The following is a 19,387-nucleotide window of genomic DNA, read 5'->3' as shown; positions in this document are numbered from 1 at the left end:
TCTTATAGTCTAGCGTCAAATATTTTTATTGGCGGGAAACATAAAAATCACACATATTTATTGTATATTTACAAAAATACACACATACGTGAGGTATCACACGTTTTGTATGTTTTTAATACTTAAAAATTAAAATATAATATATATTTCATACTTTTTGACAAAAATTAAAAATCTAACAACACACATATTAAGTGAAATTTGAAACAATATTATTTACATTAATGAAACACATATCGATATAATTATACGTTGGCATTGTAAAGACGTTTTTCGCAAATTTATTCGGTGAATCCTTGGGGTCCTCGATACATTGTCACGTACCTGAGATAGGTCGTCAAGAAGGGAGCCCGGTGTTTTCTTCGTAACGTATTTATTTGAACCCTACGCAACTACAAAAGGATCGTACCCTATGTAGGACGTAAGGGAGGTACACGCTCCCTTCTTACTTCCATATCCGTGTGGTCATCCTCATTGTTGTACTCGGTTTATTACTCCGAGCAAACTTCCAAGAGCGCGCCAAGAAATGAAACGAAACGTCGATCTGGGCCCAAACGGCTATATGTCTACGATCACGAAAACTTCGGGACGATCCGATTGGGGACGATCGAGTATTTGCATTGCGGAATATGTAATGGCTTTCACCTCGGCATTTTGCGTATGCTTGCCGATCATAAACTCTTCCCCTATTGCTGTCGCGCTGATCTTGAAGTTCTCGCGGTCGAAGTTAGTAATCTTCACTTTCTGACAACACAAAGCATTATGTTTCTTACAAGAGATAAAAATTATTAAAGGCAGCAATATATAGCGGGTGGAATGTGCTTTATTTCGAAATTTGGGTTTTTCGCAGAATAAAACGAATCGAAATGTATACGAAACACGTTGTATTTCGTACAACTATTGATCAAAGGAATTTTACATTCGGGAAAAAGTCACGTGCGTAACGATTTATTAAACGCTCGTAAACTTAAATATACCTTTGCAACGATAAATGGCTCGGCGCTAAACATAAATAACAATTCATCGAGGAAATGGAAAAGAAGACTTTCCATGTCGTGTCCCTCGGCGTCCACGTTGTATACCTGTGTCATTTGAACCCACTCTAAATCCGTCATGTACCCAAACATGGCCACTGCACATTGTTCAAAAGCTTCTTCCAGAGTATCGCCCCACGCATGTAACCTACGATGCACAATAATCTTTAAAATATACACTGATTTTAGAAGTCAACAGCGTTCCAACTATTTATACGGATTTATTATTTCTTTTCGAAAAAATAAGAACAATTCGTTGCCCGACTTTTCGTTTTAGGTTATCTACGCGTAACCTCTAAAGTATACAGACCTTCGTTGCGAATGGTTTACGAACTTTCTACTTACTGTACATCGGCTGTGTGATCCAGATCTGTAAAAAGAAACGTATATACTCCGTTGAATTAACTTACTTTTGCAAATAATATACGAAAATAATATCGAAAGTTCAAGTTTTACAGTCACACGTGGAGCAAAATGGAGGTCGGTACAGTGGCGCGCCGGCTGCCGATTATAATATTCTAATTCAATTCGAGTATGCTCTTTGTGAATTCAATGCGTATTAGATATACCGTACAATACATTTACTTACATTCATATTTAACCGGAGGTATCGCAAAATCTTCTTCGTTCAGAGCGTCCATGATTGCGCACAGCTGATTTCACGTACGTGAATAACCGATCAGCTGATTCTCTGACAGGTTTAATCAATGGTGGTCCGGTTTACGTGCGCGAGGTTGTACTACGTAGATGGCGTTACGTAGAAGGATGCTTGTAATTTGTGTACCGACCGAGAAGAGTCGGTAAACGTAAATTTTGTAAAAAGAAGTAGAAAATAATAGAATTAATGTAAACGCAATTATTTTTTAACTTAACAATTAGGGATATTTGGATAGGAATAAAAAAAAAAAAAAAAACAGCTGGTTCAACTATTAGTGAGTTATAACAGATCAATCGATAATCAAGTCGTACAGGTTTCAGGTAGGGTCTTAAAAATTTAGCATCCTCTTACAGTTTTATATAATTGGTCGAGTTTAACAGTTTTAATTAAAAAAATAAGAGTTTTCGAGACAAAGAAGTCGAAGTAAGAATCTTAATTTATGCAAGTGGCTCCAATTGAAACTATCTGTTGCAGTAGTTGTTGGACTCGCTTCGCTCCCTACCGAATGCAGGTCACTGGAGTGTTTACAAATCGCTATGCAAGAGTACACGTCGACGAACACAGATTCGAACTTGTGTCATTTGCGCGCATTAGTTTCCATGATAGCAACAATCACCGTTCAGTGAGCGGTGGACCGCATAAGCAGCCCGCGAATGCTAATCAAGAGACCTACATATTTTTCTTCTGAACGAGCATGAGATGCAAGCTACTTGTGTTTCAAAAAAGCGGAAAGTTACGCATTTTATGTAAACCTCATCGTGAATATAACTATTGCGAAATAGTCATACTAAGTGTGCAAATACTTAATAGTCGGTCCTCGCTTCTTGTAACGAATAGGTGGAACCGAAGGTATAAAATTTCTTTTTCATTATATTCGTATAAATTTGTGCGTTACTTAAGTTTTATGAACCGCAATACTGTTTTACAATATTCTTTGTCGTGTAATCGTATTTTTTGTTCATATTGGATATTTTTTTTAGTAAACTAAGATTCTCTCAAGTAAATAAGATTACTTCCACGTTAGATTGAAATCGCTAACAATCAGTCACAAGTGTGTCTTCGTGCACCAAACTTCGAACACCTTCCCGTTTGAAGATAAATAATCCATAAATGAAACCGAGTTATCGATGTTATTCTGATTGCACATCCAGTAGAATCTACTTGGTAGATTTACGAACGTTCGAAGCAGCAACTATCGAGCTTGGAGTCTTTTGTGCGAACGATTAACTGTGTCGATCGGCCGAACGAGTGAGAGTCGGACCGATCAAGCATGTATGTAGTACAGTTTCGTTGTCCGTTTTTCTTTGTCAGCTGCGTCTTGATGAAAACTAGTTTCTCATATCGATGCGATGTGATCCAAGGGCGTCCAGTTCGACGCTTGTAATCCCTGTTACATAAAACTGCGTAGACGGTACCGTAGGAGATTCGTTAGGGATGCGTGTAAGTTCCGTCATCTTGTTTACAGTATCGTTTTCAACGCTAACGGGCGTTATGAGATACTGGCAAGGTCACAAGGTCACGGATGCTTACTTTTGCACACACGCACGTGCATCCACGTGCGATCAAGAAGCCGCAAGTGGTGTCTCCCGATAGTGGTTCTTGTTTCTCGTCGATTGTCTTTCCTCTCTTTTTGTACATATTTAACATGGGCATAGTTTATTCGGATACCTATATAACCGATGGAAATAAAGCCGCGAATCTCGCTGCCTTGAAATATTTCAAATAGTTCGATGTTTACCCAAAACGATATTTAGTCATTTTTGGAGACATTGGACCATTTACAGATCATCACTTGTTTGGTAAAAATACAATTCAAAAGTATAAGAACAAATTTCCGAGTCGTTCCGCTTGTGTCGTTATCTTTGAATTTTCCTCGGGTTTGCAAATATTGCGGTGCAATTTTGTACCAACTACCGCCGATGAATAATCATTAAATGCGAGGGAACTCGAGTCGTGCCGTTAAACATTATATATTGTAGATTATTAAACTCAGCGTCCAACCAAAACAGTAATTTCGTAACGTGTAAATATTGGCCAGTATGGAAACGGAATTTCGAATATTTACATTGAGAGCATTGTTTCCATTTTGAAAATATATTTCTAGAGATGAGGTAATCAATGTTTGCAAAGTTACTCGCTGTACAAACGAATAATTTCATCGTCGGAGTTTGTTGTTTCGTTTAATTCCCCCAGGAAAAACCTTCACTTTACCGTGAATTATATTAAAGAAAAAGATGCATAAAACCGATCGAAATTTTTTCTCGATAATTCGTTTATTTTCGGTGCACCTTACTTTGTATATCGGACGATGCGCGCGAGTTTCGGCCTCGGTTCGAGATCAAATAGATCGATTCTCGGCAAAAGATCGCCGAAAAAAATTGGTCTAACGCTTCTTTTCAGCTTGTAAATCTCTCACGAAGGAACGACCGAAATTTCGGGAGCTCCAGGATTCGGTGTTTCGTCGTTGGCTTCGTTAGGACACACGACCGGAGGTTTTCGGTTCTCACCGAACGACTCGATTGCTCCAGTTCTCAGCGATCACGGGGGGGGTACGGAGTTACCGCGGCAAAAATAATGTTGCAAAAGTGGTAGAAGGTAAACAAGCGTGGAAATTATTCCGATAGCGGTTCTAAGAACAGCTAGACGAGCGGGCACAGGGAGGCTGCGAAAAACCACCGATGACGAGAGAACGAGCGCACCGAGCCCAGGATGCCGATGCAGTGACAGAAAGCCGAGCCGATTCCAAAGCCAAACAAAAGAAGAGCGTGTAACGCCTTCCCCGGAATTTACTCCCGGCCGAGTTTTAGCCTAATGCCACCTGGTGCAGCGTGCCGATTCTCGCCTCTCACGTGTTGGCGCGCATTAATGACATGCAATTTTGCAACGTAGCTTTGCTCAGAGTCCTTGGCGCTGGAAACTATATAAACGGACCGCTTATAATTGGCGAGGCTAGCTGGAAGATTTTTAACCGAGCAGAATGTCGTGCCGTGCCGTAGCTGTGATCTGTGTTGCGCTCTGTGTTACCTTCGTCGCTGGGGGTTATCAGCTTCGTAAGTTGCAACAGGTTGTCCGATCGCGATCGACCTCTAGGTTCGATTTATCGAATCTTCGGACCGTTGGACGTAGACGCAAGACGTGTATCACAATCCTCCCCGTTGAAGTATCTGGTTGTTCGATAAATCTACGCACGTTTGTTCGAGGGGGTAGTTTGGTAACTTTGGATCGAAGAGTCGATTTTTGTATTTTTTTAAAGATTTAACTTTTAAACGCATTATCCGCGTTATCCCTAGCCCGAAATCGTGGTGCGATTATTGTAGAATACTATAAAGTATAGAATAAAATTGTTTAGAAACGATTCGTCGAACGATACCTTTGACGATTGTTTGTTATTGAATTATGAATGGAAACTTTCGTCGATTCGAGCGTTGAGAAATTTGGAACCGATGAATGTTTCATCGAGACTGGAACTGTTCCCGCGTGTTTACACGAAGATTCTTTACGAAACAGGTTTCCCGACCTAGCGGAGTTAGGTACGAATTTGTTGTTTCGCGGTAAACGTGTCGCAAGGAGAGTTCCTGTTATTGGTTCTAGCGAACTAGTGAGTTAGAAAGTTAACGTGGGACGCGCGAATGTGGAGGTAGCTTGAATTTTAGCGAAATCTATCGATCGCCGCCGACCGGGTGCTTTCGGTTTTCTCGTCAACAGAGAAAATGTTTTTCCATCGCTGCGAGTGATTCTGTTGGCCTCCTTTCCGAATCAATTTTACTATGCTCGGCGGAGAATGTTACGTTAAGTAACCTATGCACGTTGTCTTTTTTCTTCAGCCGCAAGCGTGAAGACATGCAAAAAGGACTCCGATGACTTTTCGTCGTGTTTGAGACTCGCCATCCAGGAAGCATGGCCCACGTTTATACAAGGTATATTGTTCTAAAAATATTCTATTTGGCGAGACGATAAACGTAGACAAAAATTCTTTCGAGCTGGTATTATTTTCAAAGTTTGATACGATTCTTGATATTCGTCACAACTTTTCATTCCGCGTGTCTGCGAAAGCTATCGGTAGCTTCCGAGACAGCACAGATCTGTAAGCTCCGATTGAAATACTCTAAACGAAGAAAGTGAGGGTCAATTTCTCTGTACAACCAAACAGGATTGCCGGAGTTCGACTTACCAGCCCTAGATCCTTATTACATCGACACGTATAACTCCGAGTACGAAAATGGCCAACTGAATGGAAAAATGAGTGCCAGCGACGTTCGGGCTTACGGTCTTGCCAAGACTCGTTTCCTGTCCGTCAAGCCGGAAATGTCCGATGATTTCTTCCGGTTGGAAATTGATCTCGAGATACCAAAGGTTTTGATCGATGGCGACTATAAAGCCGACGGAGTTCTAGGCACTCTAAAAGTAGGAGGAAAAGGTACATCATTTTATTATACAATACGAACAATTATCCTGTATAAATTAATTCGATCGTTTCGCAATGGTAATATCTTTTTAAACTATCGACAGATCGATACGCACATCGGTCTCGGTAGTTGCGAAACGAATATATTGAAGTTCTTCTATATGGATAAACAGCCTTGTACTCCTTGAATATTCCCACATTAACAAGTTGCTGCATACGGAACATTGTTTTCTCGAACAATCATTGAAATTATGTAATTGTTTGAAAATTTTTCTCGATCCATTTACGATCGAAATTGGTTCTGCAGGCTAGAAATTTTTCGAACGTTCTTTCGAACGATTCAGCGATACATTCGCAGTAATTGGAATGTCATATTTTTTTCCACAGGATTCTTCAATGTCAGCATGGAGGCCATTACATGCACGTGGGATATCTCAGGACACGTAGTCGACGATAGATGGGTTATCGAGCACTTTAAATTGACCCCTGCAATTGGAAGCATGAAAATCTGGTTCAGTGACCTTTTCAACGGAAACGAAGAATTGAGTAAGTATTTTACTATTCGCTAAAATCTACCCAATGTTGTCGCAAAGGTTGCACAAGCCTCTTGGAAGTCTGAAACTGAGAAATACGTTTGATAAGATTAAGGAACAAGGATGTCCGTATCGAACAGAAATGCAATTGTAATACAAATAATCTGAACATCGATACGGGCAGAAAGAATAGTTTACCATCTATGGCAATTTGAGTTGTCGTAAAGATTCATTAGCCGAACGACGTCACTTTGACATCCCATCGTTGCATAATATTATGTCGATGTAAATACATAGACACTTCAATTATATAGTGTTACAAGAGGACGTATTAGTACGGAATTGGTACATTCCCTCCTGTTATTTGCTCATCCTCGTATTTTTGCCTTTGTAACATCGTTCATTTCTTCTAATGTAATACTCTCAGCCTATTATGTGATTTCTTACTCAATGCATTATCAGCTGCATAAACAAGCGTTTTTTTTTTATTATTACGTTGTCGTTGAGTAAGAGGATCCTGTACATGGCTCGATTCTCTATTGCAACTTGGTTCTCGGTGATTAGTCGCTTCCTGTTCTGTGTCTATGTACTCGGTTCGTTTTTTTTCTCTCGTAATCGTCCACTGTTGTAAGAGAACTTTAAGAGAACCTACAATCAGAGTTGACAGGCTCAAAGAAGAAGGAATTTGTGTTTTCTGATTAAAAATATTTTCAGATCGTGCTGCCTTATTTTTCGTCAATGAGTATTGGCCAGTGTTGTATCGCGGTATGCTGCCGAAATTGATGGAAGTGTGGGACGTGTACCTCACCGAGATAACCAATCGTTTCTTCTCGAAGATACCTTTCTCGACGGTTTTCCCTTGAGACACACTGTACCTATACCAAATAATTAGAAGCGAATCAAGGAAGGGACGGAAAGAAGCTCGACGAACTATTGGAGGAGTTGAAGAAAATGTAACAGAAGAATGTGGTAACGGATATGTTAATGTTCTGCAACGTAAACAATCCTAAGGACGCTCGAAAGTATCTTTGCATTTAAATCGTGCGATCTTCGAGCATATTCTAAAGGACAGCGTCAACTGTGAGGTAATACTTACATGTATCGTTCATCATGGCTGTTATTCGATGGAATGTTAGTGTTGTAAATAAACCAATGCCAAATATTAATCCGTTGCAATGATTTTGAGCGGCTCCATTCGATTCGTAGCGAATGGTAGACAGCGTTTTCTAATCTGGGTCGTTTCGAAAGTAACGTATAATAAAAAATATATTACGACAAGAATTCATACGAACGTTCATCCTACGTGTATAAATATAAAGTTATTCGAATTCCACAAGAGTATAATCGATGTTACTGTCGTGTTGCAAAAGTGACGATTGCGTGAAATTATACAACGAAGGTATATGTAAAATAAAGAATGCAACGCCGAAGTTATAAATATATACATATATTTCTTTCCTACAGGTACATCTAATCGTTTTATGAATTTTACTAAAACTACACATCGCGGCGATGTCGTCTCGCCGTTTGATTTATCCTTACTGATATAACCCAAATTATGATTCATTAGTGTGTTGCAACTCTATTTACAACTTGGATTGTCCTAATTCTAACCGCTGGTTTTTGTCTAGTACTTGGTGCACGCTTGTTAGAAAAGTCGAGAATATCAGCGGTCACGGTAACAAGAAAATGAGAATGGAAAAAATACGTTCAAGGTAGCAGGAATACTTCAACTGGCACATGACGTAACAATTGATTGACGATGCCAGCGAAAAGTACGGACAGCTTCCTTTTTAGTTGCGGTTCCATCACTTTTAACACTTCCTGCCCGTTTTCTCGTAGGAACAGATTGGTTGCCTCGGCTGAAAGAATAAGAAATGTTTCTCAACATATCGTTTTCTTACCGTATTCGAACGGTATAGCTAAAGGGGTAGTCGTTCGATAGCTTTGAGCGGTCAATTGATTTTGTTCCGTGAGGTCCACGGTAAGATCAGATTTACGTTAAGGTACAGATATTTTCTCAAAGATATTCGTATAGAAACGAATAGAATTTCCGAGTACTGGGATCGATAACGGACTCTCTCAGATGTGTTATCAATTGTCGCTCGCGCAGCTATACGTACCTAGGGAAGTTACGAGAGGATTACTTCGTGCGTTTCAAGAGTATTTCACTATACTTACTAAGTATCCGATTATTGTTAAAGATTTTGCGGACCCTCATTTGTACGTTTTTCACATCTAGGACGACGTCGAGATTCTCGACGTTAAGGTACGTCTTACCATCCCTCACTTTCGTCGAAACGGTACCCTTGACTAGAGCTTTCACATCGTCGAAACGAGCGTGAAATGTTCCGTTACCACTGGCCGGTAGAATGATCAATACTCCTGAACTGACGTGTTAAATAGAAACGAAGAATGGTATCGGTGAAACTTGTTCAAAAAAGAAATCGACGGTGAATCATCGCGCGGATGTTGTAAGCGAAACTTTGATCAAAAGTGAGTTAAAAGGATCCATGGTAGAGTTGTAACGAACGTTCAACAATGGCAAGAGATTGTCTTTAGCACGATGAAAAAAAAAAGAAAATCAAACACGACCATTAGTAATTTCAAACAGGGAGATAGCATCGGCGAAATGTCTTGTAGCGTCTAATGTATGCATGCTCGATCGGCGCGATATAAAATTATAATCACGGTTCGCTCTATGCATCGGGAATCTCAAAGAACGACCGACGAAACGAAGAAATCTATATTGGACTCCTCGAGGCGTCTTAAGATGTTCAACTTGGCGAGGTCTCGACCAAAGAAAGCTAGGTTACCCCAGTTGCGAATGGACCAATGGTGGAAGCAAACCTGGAATAATGCGCGTCCAAGATAAGGGCTGGCATTCGTACAATAGCGTCGAAGGGTGATCCAAGTTTAATGTCCTCAACGGTGTAGTTGCTCGCTCCCTTTACGAACAGCTCGCGTAGCTGAACCTTGTAACCGTTTGTACCACCTGTCAGGGACAGAGTCAGCTCGTCCATCTGTTAAGCAGAGTCGCAAATACGTGGAGTAACGGATGCCAAACAGGTCGATATTAAAATTGGCAGAATTCTTTTGCCTTCTGGGTCTAGCGACGCCGTGTCTGGGTAGACAAACGCCGTACCAAATATCGACGCAAAGATTTACAGACCTCTTTTGTCTTCAACATCGATACTCACGTAACTCTAAATGTACGAGAGTGGCTAGTGGATTGCTATTAAATTTGGACGAATTTTACTCAAATTTCGTTGAATTCTTTACTCCTTTAATCCTCGAGTTCCAAATTTAGATCCTTGACTCGTGACTCGAATTAGAGAAGACGGTTAAAACTTCGTTAGATGGTAACGGCGAGAGTAAAATTTGGTAGACGAGACATTTACGGAGCACGGGTTAAATAATTAATTCTCTTAACGAGGCACCAGGTACCGAATACTAATCTAGAGAAGGAAAAGTATGCTTACGCGAAACGGTTCGACCGAAGGCAGCTCAATTTCCGGTATACCGACACTTAAGTATGGTCTGAGATGATGGAGGGCATCGATCAGACAAGCTTTCAGCTTTGGATCGCTCCTTGAACACTGTTTCACGTATTCGGCTGTAATCGGAAAATATGAGAATTACGCGCAATGAACATGTTTATAAATCGAAAGGGTTTTCTTTCGCGCGCTAGTGAAGCAAAGTAAGCGAAAACGAAAATGAAACGACAAGAAATTTTTGACAAACGACACCGGCCTGTAACCGAATATTGCGATCGTTTTCAGATTTCGTGGGTTACTTTTTCACGACATTGAGAATATTGGGAAAACCGACGTTACGTAATTCCAAAAAAGAGTGTAAAATTTAATCTTAAATTTCTCTTCTGTCTGTCTATTAAACGGGCATTAACATCCGTTGCAAAAAGTGCGTCGAAAAAGTCATTAAAGCGACGCAGTCGTGCATCGGATATCGATGTGAAGCAAGCGGAAACCGCGCGCTGCTCGCACGAGAAGCTAGTTGCCAAGCAGCTTGTCACTCTAACTACACATTGTGAAATACTAATGAATTTTCTTAGGGTTACTCGTACGACCGACCTCTTTACCAGGTACACCGCATTTATGTAATATTCCAGTAGTTATCGAGCGACGAATATTCGTTGAATCGATGAACGTTAGTATCATCCCCGAAACGCTCGGGAGAAAATCCACGTCCGTGCTCTACGATAGAGAAATTTCCATCTATCAAGGAACAAACGAACTTGGAGATCGCTACGGAGAGCAAAGAAAATCCTTTCCCGCGTAATCGGCGAGGATAATGTCTTCGGTTGATCGTACTTTCACTCGAGGGATTTTTGCAAACTTGACACCGAGGTGGCTCTGGCCAAGGGGAAACGATCGATCGCGTAAGCGGTCCACCGGTCGAAAAGTCCAAGTTACTCACGATTCGAGTCAACGGAGAGAGCAGTCGATCCGCTCGCAACGAGGAGTAGGAGAGCTAGCGCCGATCCGATCATCGTGGTCGCGGTTAATTGGGCTGGTTCGGGGATCGAGCTGGATCGAAGACTCTTTTCGGTGGATCCGTGGTTCCCTGACGGCCGGATTCACCTGGACTAGGGCCGCGATCCTCGTCTCGACTCGACCGCCGTCAAACACTTTCGACGAGCGTGCTTGAAATCGCTGGTCCCCGGCTAAACGGCACCGCTAGACCAAGACTGACTATGCAAGAGGGCATTGACAGATGCCGGATCGTAACTGCACGCGGATACTTTCACTGCTGCAACGTGCACCTGCGCCTTCTTCGTCAGCAACGGATAGACGAGTCCCGCTTAGACCATGTTAGACCCGTCGAAAGTACCCTAGATACTCTTCGATCTTTTCTAATCTCGCCGCGATCCGCGGCAAACTGGAAAGCTGCTCCTGGAATGCCTCTCCCGCGCGACGGCTCTCTGCGAAAGTATTTTTATCCGGCCCTCTTTCTATCGACTTTTATATTTATTTTTGGAATCTATCAAAGGGCACTGCTCCGTAGGATGTCGTTAAAATTGCCTTGCCTTGTGAAAAATTACCAACAAATTTCATTTTTGCCACTCATCTGGACGCGATTGCGTTATCAATGATACGGACAACTTTGTTTTCGAATCAATGTAGGTACAAAGCGATCGATCGTTTAACGCGCGTTGCTTCGTCTCGCAAAAAGGTTCAACTTTCTAAAAGAATCTAGACTAATCGCACGATATCGGAGAATGTAATTTGTTTTCTTAACGCGAATAACTTACCTTTTACGAACGGTTCGATTCTCGGGCAAGAGAACGAGGAAAAAGAAAAGAACAACAATGAATCATCAAGAACGATCACTGCTTTTAAAAAAGACACGATGTTGCAATCCCTGAACACTGAGTACAGTGTAGATTGGCGCTAGAACGATAGGATTAAGCGATCGAGTAATTACTACGGAACGACACTTTTGGACATACTCCGATTGGATAATTTCCATTAGTCTGTAATTAAGCTTTCGGAATTGTGCAACGCGATTTTCAGTAGACTGAGCACGCGGTATGATTCCACGAAAGTTGCGAAGATGGTAATTGATCGTTCGTATGCACCAACAATAGACTGCATTTCCGATTTTAACATGTTCCGTTCGTCTGTTTTTATTCGGTGGACACTCGAGTATTTTTGGCTTTGAGGAAAATTTCTGCGAAGCGTGTATTTTACATTATATCCGGGAATAAATTATTTGGCTTCGGTAAATACTCTAAAGCACTCTTATGCAAGCATACGTGTAACTATTAAATCATAGATTCCTTCCCGATAATCTTCTGTTACATTGTTACGTTATGTATTGCGATAGGGTATGAAAAATGTCGGAAAGCGTGTACGATTATTTAATTTACAGATTTAAAAGAATGTTGCCTTTGAGTTTTGAAAATGAATTTTGCGAATTCGTGAATTCGTGCGCGAATATTCCTCGCCCTTGAAACAGCAGTTCAGAAGTGCGCTTACTCTACAGCAAGTCTGGTTGTCTATCAACAGGCGCAGTTGAGTTCGAAGTTGCACATCGAAAAATTTCCGTATTTTATTTAATAATTCGACGCAACAATTATAGCACACGAAACGTCGGCCTTTAAAAAGTTTTTTCAAATGTCTCTTTCGGAAGCATCGTTCTTCAATCAATTTGAAATTGCGCGCGATGCTCGAACGATCATTGTTAACGTTTTGGATACACAAGGTGCGTTTATATAAATTTTTACGAGCTACTTTTGAAATTAATTATATTTAAGAAGTGTCAGCATAAAAAGTACCAAAATATTGTATAATTCCGATATATTACGTAACTAACTTTCGCTACGAAAGAGTTACGGTATATTTACCCACGTGTGGTGCAAACTGACAGTGAATTGCAATACAGAAATACCAACTTGTTTTAAAAATTTCACTCGTCTCGCTTTGGTTTTTTCTTCTTCGATGTAATAAATTTATTATAAACTTTGGTAAAAATTACAACGGAACATCGTATTTTCGTCTTTAAGTTTTCGATTCGTGGTTCGAAATGAAATTCGAAGTATCGATATTTCAAAGAATTCAGCGAACCTCTCTTGGACTTTGTTCGTCCCATCTATCTTTCGCGTGACATCTTTCGACGAGGAAACATCGATACCACCTGTGTCGAAATTTCTGATCAATTGTCGAGATCTATCGTTTCTTTGAAATCATAATCCGTGGTAGATTCTTCTCTTCGTTGATAAACGTCATCAGCCAGCTAACCGGATACGGTCGCAATACGAATAATTATATGTCATTTCCTTTACGGTCTGCAACGATGAAATAGAACGCTTCGTTTAATGTATATGCTCAAAAAGAGGACGTTGTGGATTTCTTCTATTTCTTTTTTACGTAATTACCAGATTTCTCTCGACCTTTAGCCATGGAGTTTGTTAATTCCATCGGTAAAGAGACAAGAAGGAAGCTGGTTCTTTTCTATAAAATAAACAATTGCAAGACATTCGCAAGAACCAATGTGACCTGTAAGATCGCAGAACACAAGCGATGCAATGTTATTCGAGCTTGTTAGTCAGCGCGATGGAAAATTCCACGGTGTTCGACGGCCATTAGTCGAAAAAGAGGCTTCCGTGGATGATGTTGTCCAAAAAAACTTTCGACCGCGACGAGTGGACCTTGTCTTCCAACTCGATTCGTTCCTTTCGCCCAAACGGAGTCGTTCTTAAAAGAATTCGATTTAGAAAGGATTCTGCAAGGTTTCGCGCGATAGAACTTGTTTTCGTCCACTTCGAGAGAGGATTCGTCTCGAAAAATATACGGAACGTTAAAGAATAAGGTGTATTTAACCAGGTGGCCCGTACATCGAGTGAAAAATTCTCAAGTGAGAGTGTTGTCGATCATCGTGTCGATTCCAGGTCCAGTTCTTCGACTTTGGGGGGATTCGTCGTAACGTCCACGATCTTGCACGTTCGTCGAAGGATAACGAGAACTCTTCGCGTCGTTCGATTAGCGGTACGAGTCGAGGTTGGAGTTCTAGGAAGCAGGAAACGCGGCGCGACAGGAAAATCGCGCAACAAAAGCGCCGTGAAAATATTCCGTCGCGTAAAATCCTAGTCCGGTTTGAGCTCGCGCGGTTCCTGCGGGCGTAGCTCGAGCTGTTGGTAGCCAATCTCCCCGCGTGTTTCAACGGGGAATTACGTAAGGTCGGCCGAAAATCCTGGCACAGAAACGTTGCACGGTGGTCACCCTTCTCTCAGATGCACGCTCGAGAGTGAAAGCGTAAGCATCGCTCGCGTGTTCACCTCTCGTTGGAATTACGCCGCGTGCTCCTAGACGAGGCGCACTGCCGCCTCTATCGTGACATTATCGATCGCCCTGGACAGAGATGCGACCATTGTTCGGTGTCTCCGTGGTCCTCCTCGTTCTGGTTGCAGCCACGATCGCAGAATTCGGTAAGAGAACCCCGTTACTATCGCGCGATACAGTGCTGCGTTTTTTCACGTAACACCGTGAGCGATTCGTTGATTCCGCGAAATGGGCGTGCAAAGGGACCTCGGGAAGTATCCAATTGCGATATTTAGTTCGCGTTCGACTCGATCGACGATCGACATCGATCGAGAACGATTCGTGAGGTCGCGCGAGTGACACGTGGTTACCTGGTTCGAACTCGCGTCGAACGATTTCGAGCGATTTCGAGCGATTTCGGACGATTCGCGGGTTAATCGTTCGTGGTTAACCGGTGTTGTTAATTTTTCTCGCTTGCTTCGATGCTTTTTGACGTAATTGCTCGGCGTGTTACGCGAAAGCGATCCTCGCGTAAAAATATCGCGCGAGATTGAATAACAGGACTTTCGCCGCGCGGGCCTCGGCGATCGGGCCGGCGATGAATATTCGGGGAAATGGAATAGTTCGTTGAAAGTCGAAAGTTTCGTAGAACGACGCGTAAGTTTATGAAAGACGCGTGTTGCGCGATGAACGTAACAGGGTGCGAATTATGCGAGCGAACAATTCTCAAGGAACGTAAGACCATTGTAACATTCAATGTAAATTTCATTCTTTGCTAGATTCGTCGCGTTCCTCGGTGTCCCTTCCTACGTGCCGCCTTTAGCATTGTTTTAAAAAGGATTTGCAATCTTGTTCCGAAGTGGCGTAAAGGAATTCGCTGGAAAGGAACGTAGTCATTTTGCTGGAAAGATCGTGGTATAGTTTCTTCAACCTTCTTGTTGCTAGATTCTGCGCACAATGGAATTGCGTTGTCAATGTGTTTTGCTCCCGAAGGTTCTCGAAGGAGTTGAGAATATTGGTTGCCTTTATACGGTGATCCAGTGTCCAATTTTGGTCGGCTTGTGTCGGTTTCGTTTCGATAGCGTCGCGAGTACATCGGAATATAACGCGCGAAACCTTTTCGCGGTAACATAATATCTCAGTTAGCGTCTCTACAACATTCTTCTTTCAGTAATGCCCCAGATTGCGACTGACGCACGCTCAAACTATAAATGGTAACGTACCTTACCGAGTGCTCCCAATCTAGTTTCCCTTGAATAGTACTTTAGATACGTAAACGTAGTCGTATTCGAGATCTCGTTATTCCGTATTTATTCGAACAGTGTCCGAGACAACTCTAATCTCGTTCCCAAACGCATATTATACACCGAATATATTTTATACAGCAACGAATGTACTTTGTTAAAGAATTTACGAACGAATCGTAAGAAACTTGGGTCTCTGTATTCTTCGTAAGTCCGTGTTGAAAGTATCTATGATAGAATCGGACAGCGAATAAATCGTTAATCTCGAACGAAAGAATCGACGAACTTTCTTCTCTTTCAGAGGACCACTTCAAAGATTGCCATCCAAATGTGCCAGGATTCGACGGCTGTGTGCGAGAAGGTTTGAACGCGATTCGGCCATATTTCAAAACCGGACTTGCCAAGTACAATGTGTCTCCGTTCGACCCGTTCTTCGCTAAAGAAGTGACGGTGACACGGGGAATGCCAAATTTCGGTTTCACCTTGACGCTTAGAAATGTCACCGAAAGCGGATGGACCGCTAGCAAGGTGACAAAATTCGTGAGCGATCTGCCGCAGTACAAGGTACGGTTTACGTTTTGCAAAAAGTTGTACATATTTAAAACTTACGTACATTCGACGAGTTAGCACGAACTCTGTTCGAGAAGGTTCTATACCCGATTTGCATGAAAGTTTCTAAGCAGAAGTCAGTCGTTTCCCGCGGAGAGTGCAGAGAAAGGGTTTGAAAATTCAGTGACGCGATACGGGTGAAGTCTTTGCGCGCTATCGAGCTGGAACAAAAAGAATTGGTCGCTCAAGGTCACCGTGTCGCTGTACCGTTTGTCTACCACGTCGTTCTAACCTTTCGTGCTTCGATTCCAGGTTGTTTACACACAGAGTTTCCCGGAGAAATTCCTGGCTGGTTCCTACGAATTCAACGGATCCATGCTCGGATCGTCCATGACCAACAAGGGAAAATTTACTTTGGCCTTGTGTAAGTAACGCCAGATGTAGCATAGATTGCTTGCGGACCGACGTAACTGGGAAAGAACAATTTACTCGATCGCCGGTGAATCGATCGCGAGAAACAATTCAGACACTGTGAACAGAATACGTTAAAGCGCTCTGGCAGTAACTTTTAATTTCATTTTGTATCGACTCGCGCAAATATATCCAGAATGTTTTTCAAGCGTAAAAGAATTCGTAACGAAAAAAGAATTTATCTCTAAACTTATGGATCTTGTGTATCTTGCGTAAAGTCGTTGTAACGAGTAAATTGGGGCGGACAGTATCGACTGCTCAAGGTCACCGAGTAGCTACCCCCACCGCTACACCTAATGCGTTCGAGAGACGATATTTTTTGTCCGGTGTGCACTCGGTCGAGAGCAAGTTAACGGGGGCAGTGGAAACACAAACGTTACAATTTCTCTCGTCTTGTTTCAGATGATCTCATTCAGACCACCACCGTCACCAAACGACCCGGCCAGAAGGTCCAAGTGAGCGTCGACGTGCAAACGATCCGAGATTTGAAACTTCACATCACGAATCTACTCTTTGGCCGACAAGTGCTCGAGAACATCTTAGACAGAATAATAAACGGCGCTTGGCAGCCGGGATTCGTAATGACCAGACGCCTAATTAACGATCTGGTCTCTACCGCGTTCACGGAAATATTCGGGACCGCTTTTCGTAATTTTCCTTTCGAGAAAATTATCAAACCAAAGCCAGTCTCGAGTTAAAACAATGTTAGCTTAGTTCAATAATAATAACGTATCTTATCGATGTCAGAGGAGATAATAGATGTGCGATAGGATCTAGAATAAATTTTTACACTTTGTAAATACACGTATACTTTACGAGGACGATACTACCATTGATAAAAGAGGACAGCTCAGGGATCGAAATAATTGATAAAAATATGTAGACGCAACGATTACGTTTCGCAAAAGAGTTTAAAAATCGAGGGACTCGCGGTCGTGACTTTCTCGTCGAAACCGAAAGAATGTTACAATCTGCGGTTTGTAAACCCAATCTTGACTCTACGATCGATTAAATCGATCCTATCGACTGATCTTTCTTGAAATCAGAAAAGTCATTATCGGTTACACGATTACCTGCTGTTCTCCATGAAGGAAAATTCCATTCGAGGATAACTCGAGAATTTATCGCAAGTCGCGATCTTCGCTTCGTACCTTCTCCGTGTAAAATACGATGTGTCTCTAGGTAAACGATGAACAAAATAGTTAAATGGCAGGAGATACTTGGAAACTTGAAGAGATCATATTTTATGCGTAGAATCTGATAGTATCGATGAAATATTTTTTCCTCGATATCTCGGAGTCGTTTCGTAGTTCCCGTTCGTTTGTCGAATGAATTATTTTATTTTTTATAGGTAATCTCGTGGAGGGGTGAAACGATCGAAACGGTCGATAACGAAGATACCTATTAGACTTTGCGCGACCAATCGATTCGTAACGGATTAAAATTGTATCCGATTATAAAAGTAGCAGGTGCAAACGAAGAATACGCTTTGTCGATCGGATGTAAAATAACACGTTGATAGTTATCTACTTTACGACTTCAACTTTCACACGAATTTTAAAGACCTCGAGCTGACCTTCGAAAACAGGAAGAAGGATTTCTTCCTTGCTATTATCAGATTCTACGTAAACACGACAAAATCATTTCACGTTTCCTCGTACCTTTTACTATTGACCAACTACTTCTTCCGTGCGTTTGTTGTCCTAGAGACATCCTGTATACCGAAGCAAGGGGAGAAGAGCAGGATTTCTTCTTCTGTTAGAATAGCTGCTTGCCTTGAGAAACGGACGGTCTCTGACCTCGCATTCTCATGGTGTACGAGCACGCTGTATCAACATCCGTGCATCGATTCTTGTCGAGTGGAGTCCCCCATAGATCACTCCTATCGACTTCTACGTCGAAAGAAAGATTAACCATCACGGATGACAAACCGAAAGCCATTTTCTACGGACGAATCGCGTTTCTTAAATCGATTTTGATTAATTTTACCAGAGACTTTTGCATTACTCGATCCACGTTCGATACTTGCATCTCGGGGGAATTGAAACCAGGCAGACGTTTATCAAATAAACGAGCAACAAAGCGTTTGGGAATTCTTTGCACGCCTATTTTACGCACAACACGATGTCAATGAAAACATTACCGTTTGATTTTCGTTACAATTGTCGGCCACGATCGATTTAGTTCGTGATCGCGACAAGTTACGAGGTTCGTTAACGGTGCTTAACATTCCTCGCTAAGCCCGCCAACTTTTGTGACGTCTACGCTCTGACGTCCGCTTACTTTCGATCTACCTGCCTTAAATTTTTATCGTCGATTACCGAATATTACGAAGCACGGGAACGCTTCATATGGAAACGTTGTCTGGGCGAGAAGTATTTTTGTCAAATTAGTCTCGCTTGCGGCAACGGATTCTTGTCCACTTATACGTTCAACGATTCATCGACACTTTAAAGTTGAAGGACAATACACTGAAAAAATTGATCGCGTAAAAGTTGGTACAATTTTCTATATTTTTTATAACGGAATTTCTCATTGTTCGTCCATTCTGTATAGCGTACGAATAAATATTGTTTCCAATTTTCTTCCTTACTTATCGTTTTCATTGGGTTCGTATTTCATTTATTTTCCAAAGGGCAAAATTCGAGGCTCGAAACGTTGCTCGGTCGAGAGCTCGAGATCGACGAGATGGACATAATCTTTATTTTGTTT

General features: G+C 41.8%; 4 protein-coding genes across 4 annotated transcripts; 2 read left to right on the top strand and 2 right to left on the bottom strand.

Annotated features, from left to right (window-relative positions):
* Positions 1-241: 241 nt before the first annotated feature.
* On the bottom strand, positions 242-1,756 carry Archease (protein archease). Its single transcript, XM_076316339.1, has 4 exons — positions 1,624-1,756; positions 1,380-1,404; positions 978-1,182; positions 242-744 (listed from the first exon to the last, which is right to left on the bottom strand). The coding sequence occupies exons 1-4, from the start codon at positions 1,673-1,675 to the stop codon at positions 559-561; spliced, it is 468 nt and encodes a 155-aa protein (XP_076172454.1). The 5' UTR covers positions 1,676-1,756; the 3' UTR covers positions 242-558.
* A 2,849-nt stretch (positions 1,757-4,605) lies between these two features.
* Positions 4,606-7,796, top strand: LOC143149171 (circadian clock-controlled protein daywake). Its single transcript, XM_076316336.1, has 5 exons — positions 4,606-4,742; positions 5,517-5,609; positions 5,843-6,109; positions 6,485-6,643; positions 7,345-7,796. The coding sequence occupies exons 1-5, from the start codon at positions 4,670-4,672 to the stop codon at positions 7,491-7,493; spliced, it is 741 nt and encodes a 246-aa protein (XP_076172451.1). The 5' UTR covers positions 4,606-4,669; the 3' UTR covers positions 7,494-7,796.
* Positions 7,797-8,086: 290 nt separating this feature from the next.
* Positions 8,087-11,802, bottom strand: LOC143149172 (protein takeout). The gene is made up of 5 exons (XM_076316337.1): positions 11,068-11,802; positions 10,113-10,246; positions 9,481-9,653; positions 8,812-9,020; positions 8,087-8,492 (listed from the first exon to the last, which is right to left on the bottom strand). The coding sequence occupies exons 1-5, from the start codon at positions 11,138-11,140 to the stop codon at positions 8,341-8,343; spliced, it is 741 nt and encodes a 246-aa protein (XP_076172452.1). The 5' UTR covers positions 11,141-11,802; the 3' UTR covers positions 8,087-8,340.
* A 2,419-nt stretch (positions 11,803-14,221) lies between these two features.
* Jhbp16 (Juvenile hormone binding protein 16) lies at positions 14,222-19,267 on the top strand. Its single transcript, XM_076316338.1, has 4 exons — positions 14,222-14,578; positions 15,957-16,219; positions 16,517-16,628; positions 17,078-19,267. Exons 1-4 carry the CDS (start codon positions 14,512-14,514, stop codon positions 17,371-17,373), a joined length of 738 nt encoding a protein of 245 aa, XP_076172453.1. The 5' UTR covers positions 14,222-14,511; the 3' UTR covers positions 17,374-19,267.
* Positions 19,268-19,387: the final 120 nt, after the last annotated feature.

This window comes from Ptiloglossa arizonensis, chromosome 7 (genome assembly GCF_051014685.1).
Source record: "Ptiloglossa arizonensis isolate GNS036 chromosome 7, iyPtiAriz1_principal, whole genome shotgun sequence".
NCBI classification, from domain to species: Eukaryota; Metazoa; Arthropoda; class Insecta; order Hymenoptera; family Colletidae; genus Ptiloglossa; species Ptiloglossa arizonensis.
This window is presented reverse-complemented; position numbering and strand designations above follow the sequence as displayed.

What these genes read in the sequence shown, in the direction of transcription:
- Jhbp16 (XM_076316338.1), top strand. Translation starts at nt 14,512, where the DNA reads ATGCGACCATTGTTCGGTGTCTCCGTGGTCCTCCTCGTTCTGGTTGCA. An exon ending in AGCCACGATCGCAGAATTCG is followed by an intron (nt 14,579 to 15,956) that starts GTAAGAGAACCC and finishes CTTCTCTTTCAG; the next exon opens with AGGACCACTTCAAAGATTGC. An exon ending in GCGATCTGCCGCAGTACAAG is followed by an intron (nt 16,220 to 16,516) that starts GTACGGTTTACG and finishes CTTCGATTCCAG; the next exon opens with GTTGTTTACACACAGAGTTT.
- LOC143149172 (XM_076316337.1), bottom strand. Translation starts at nt 11,140, where the DNA reads ATGATCGGATCGGCGCTAGCTCTCCTACTCCTCGTTGCGAGCGGATCG. An exon ending in CTTCGGTCGAACCGTTTCGC is followed by an intron (nt 9,654 to 10,112) that starts GTAAGCATACTT and finishes TCTGCTTAACAG; the next exon opens with ATGGACGAGCTGACTCTGTC. An exon ending in TTGGACGCGCATTATTCCAG is followed by an intron (nt 9,021 to 9,480) that starts GTTTGCTTCCAC and finishes TTAACACGTCAG; the next exon opens with TTCAGGAGTATTGATCATTC.
- Archease (XM_076316339.1), bottom strand. Translation starts at nt 1,675, where the DNA reads ATGGACGCTCTGAACGAAGAAGATTTTGCGATACCTCCGGTTAAATAT. An exon ending in ACCTCCGGTTAAATATGAAT is followed by an intron (nt 1,405 to 1,623) that starts GTAAGTAAATGT and finishes TTCTTTTTACAG; the next exon opens with ATCTGGATCACACAGCCGAT. An exon ending in GATCACACAGCCGATGTACA is followed by an intron (nt 1,183 to 1,379) that starts GTAAGTAGAAAG and finishes TGTGCATCGTAG; the next exon opens with GTTACATGCGTGGGGCGATA.
- LOC143149171 (XM_076316336.1), top strand. Translation starts at nt 4,670, where the DNA reads ATGTCGTGCCGTGCCGTAGCTGTGATCTGTGTTGCGCTCTGTGTTACC. An exon ending in CGCTGGGGGTTATCAGCTTC is followed by an intron (nt 4,743 to 5,516) that starts GTAAGTTGCAAC and finishes TTTTTTCTTCAG; the next exon opens with CCGCAAGCGTGAAGACATGC. An exon ending in TCTAAAAGTAGGAGGAAAAG is followed by an intron (nt 6,110 to 6,484) that starts GTACATCATTTT and finishes TTTTTTCCACAG; the next exon opens with GATTCTTCAATGTCAGCATG.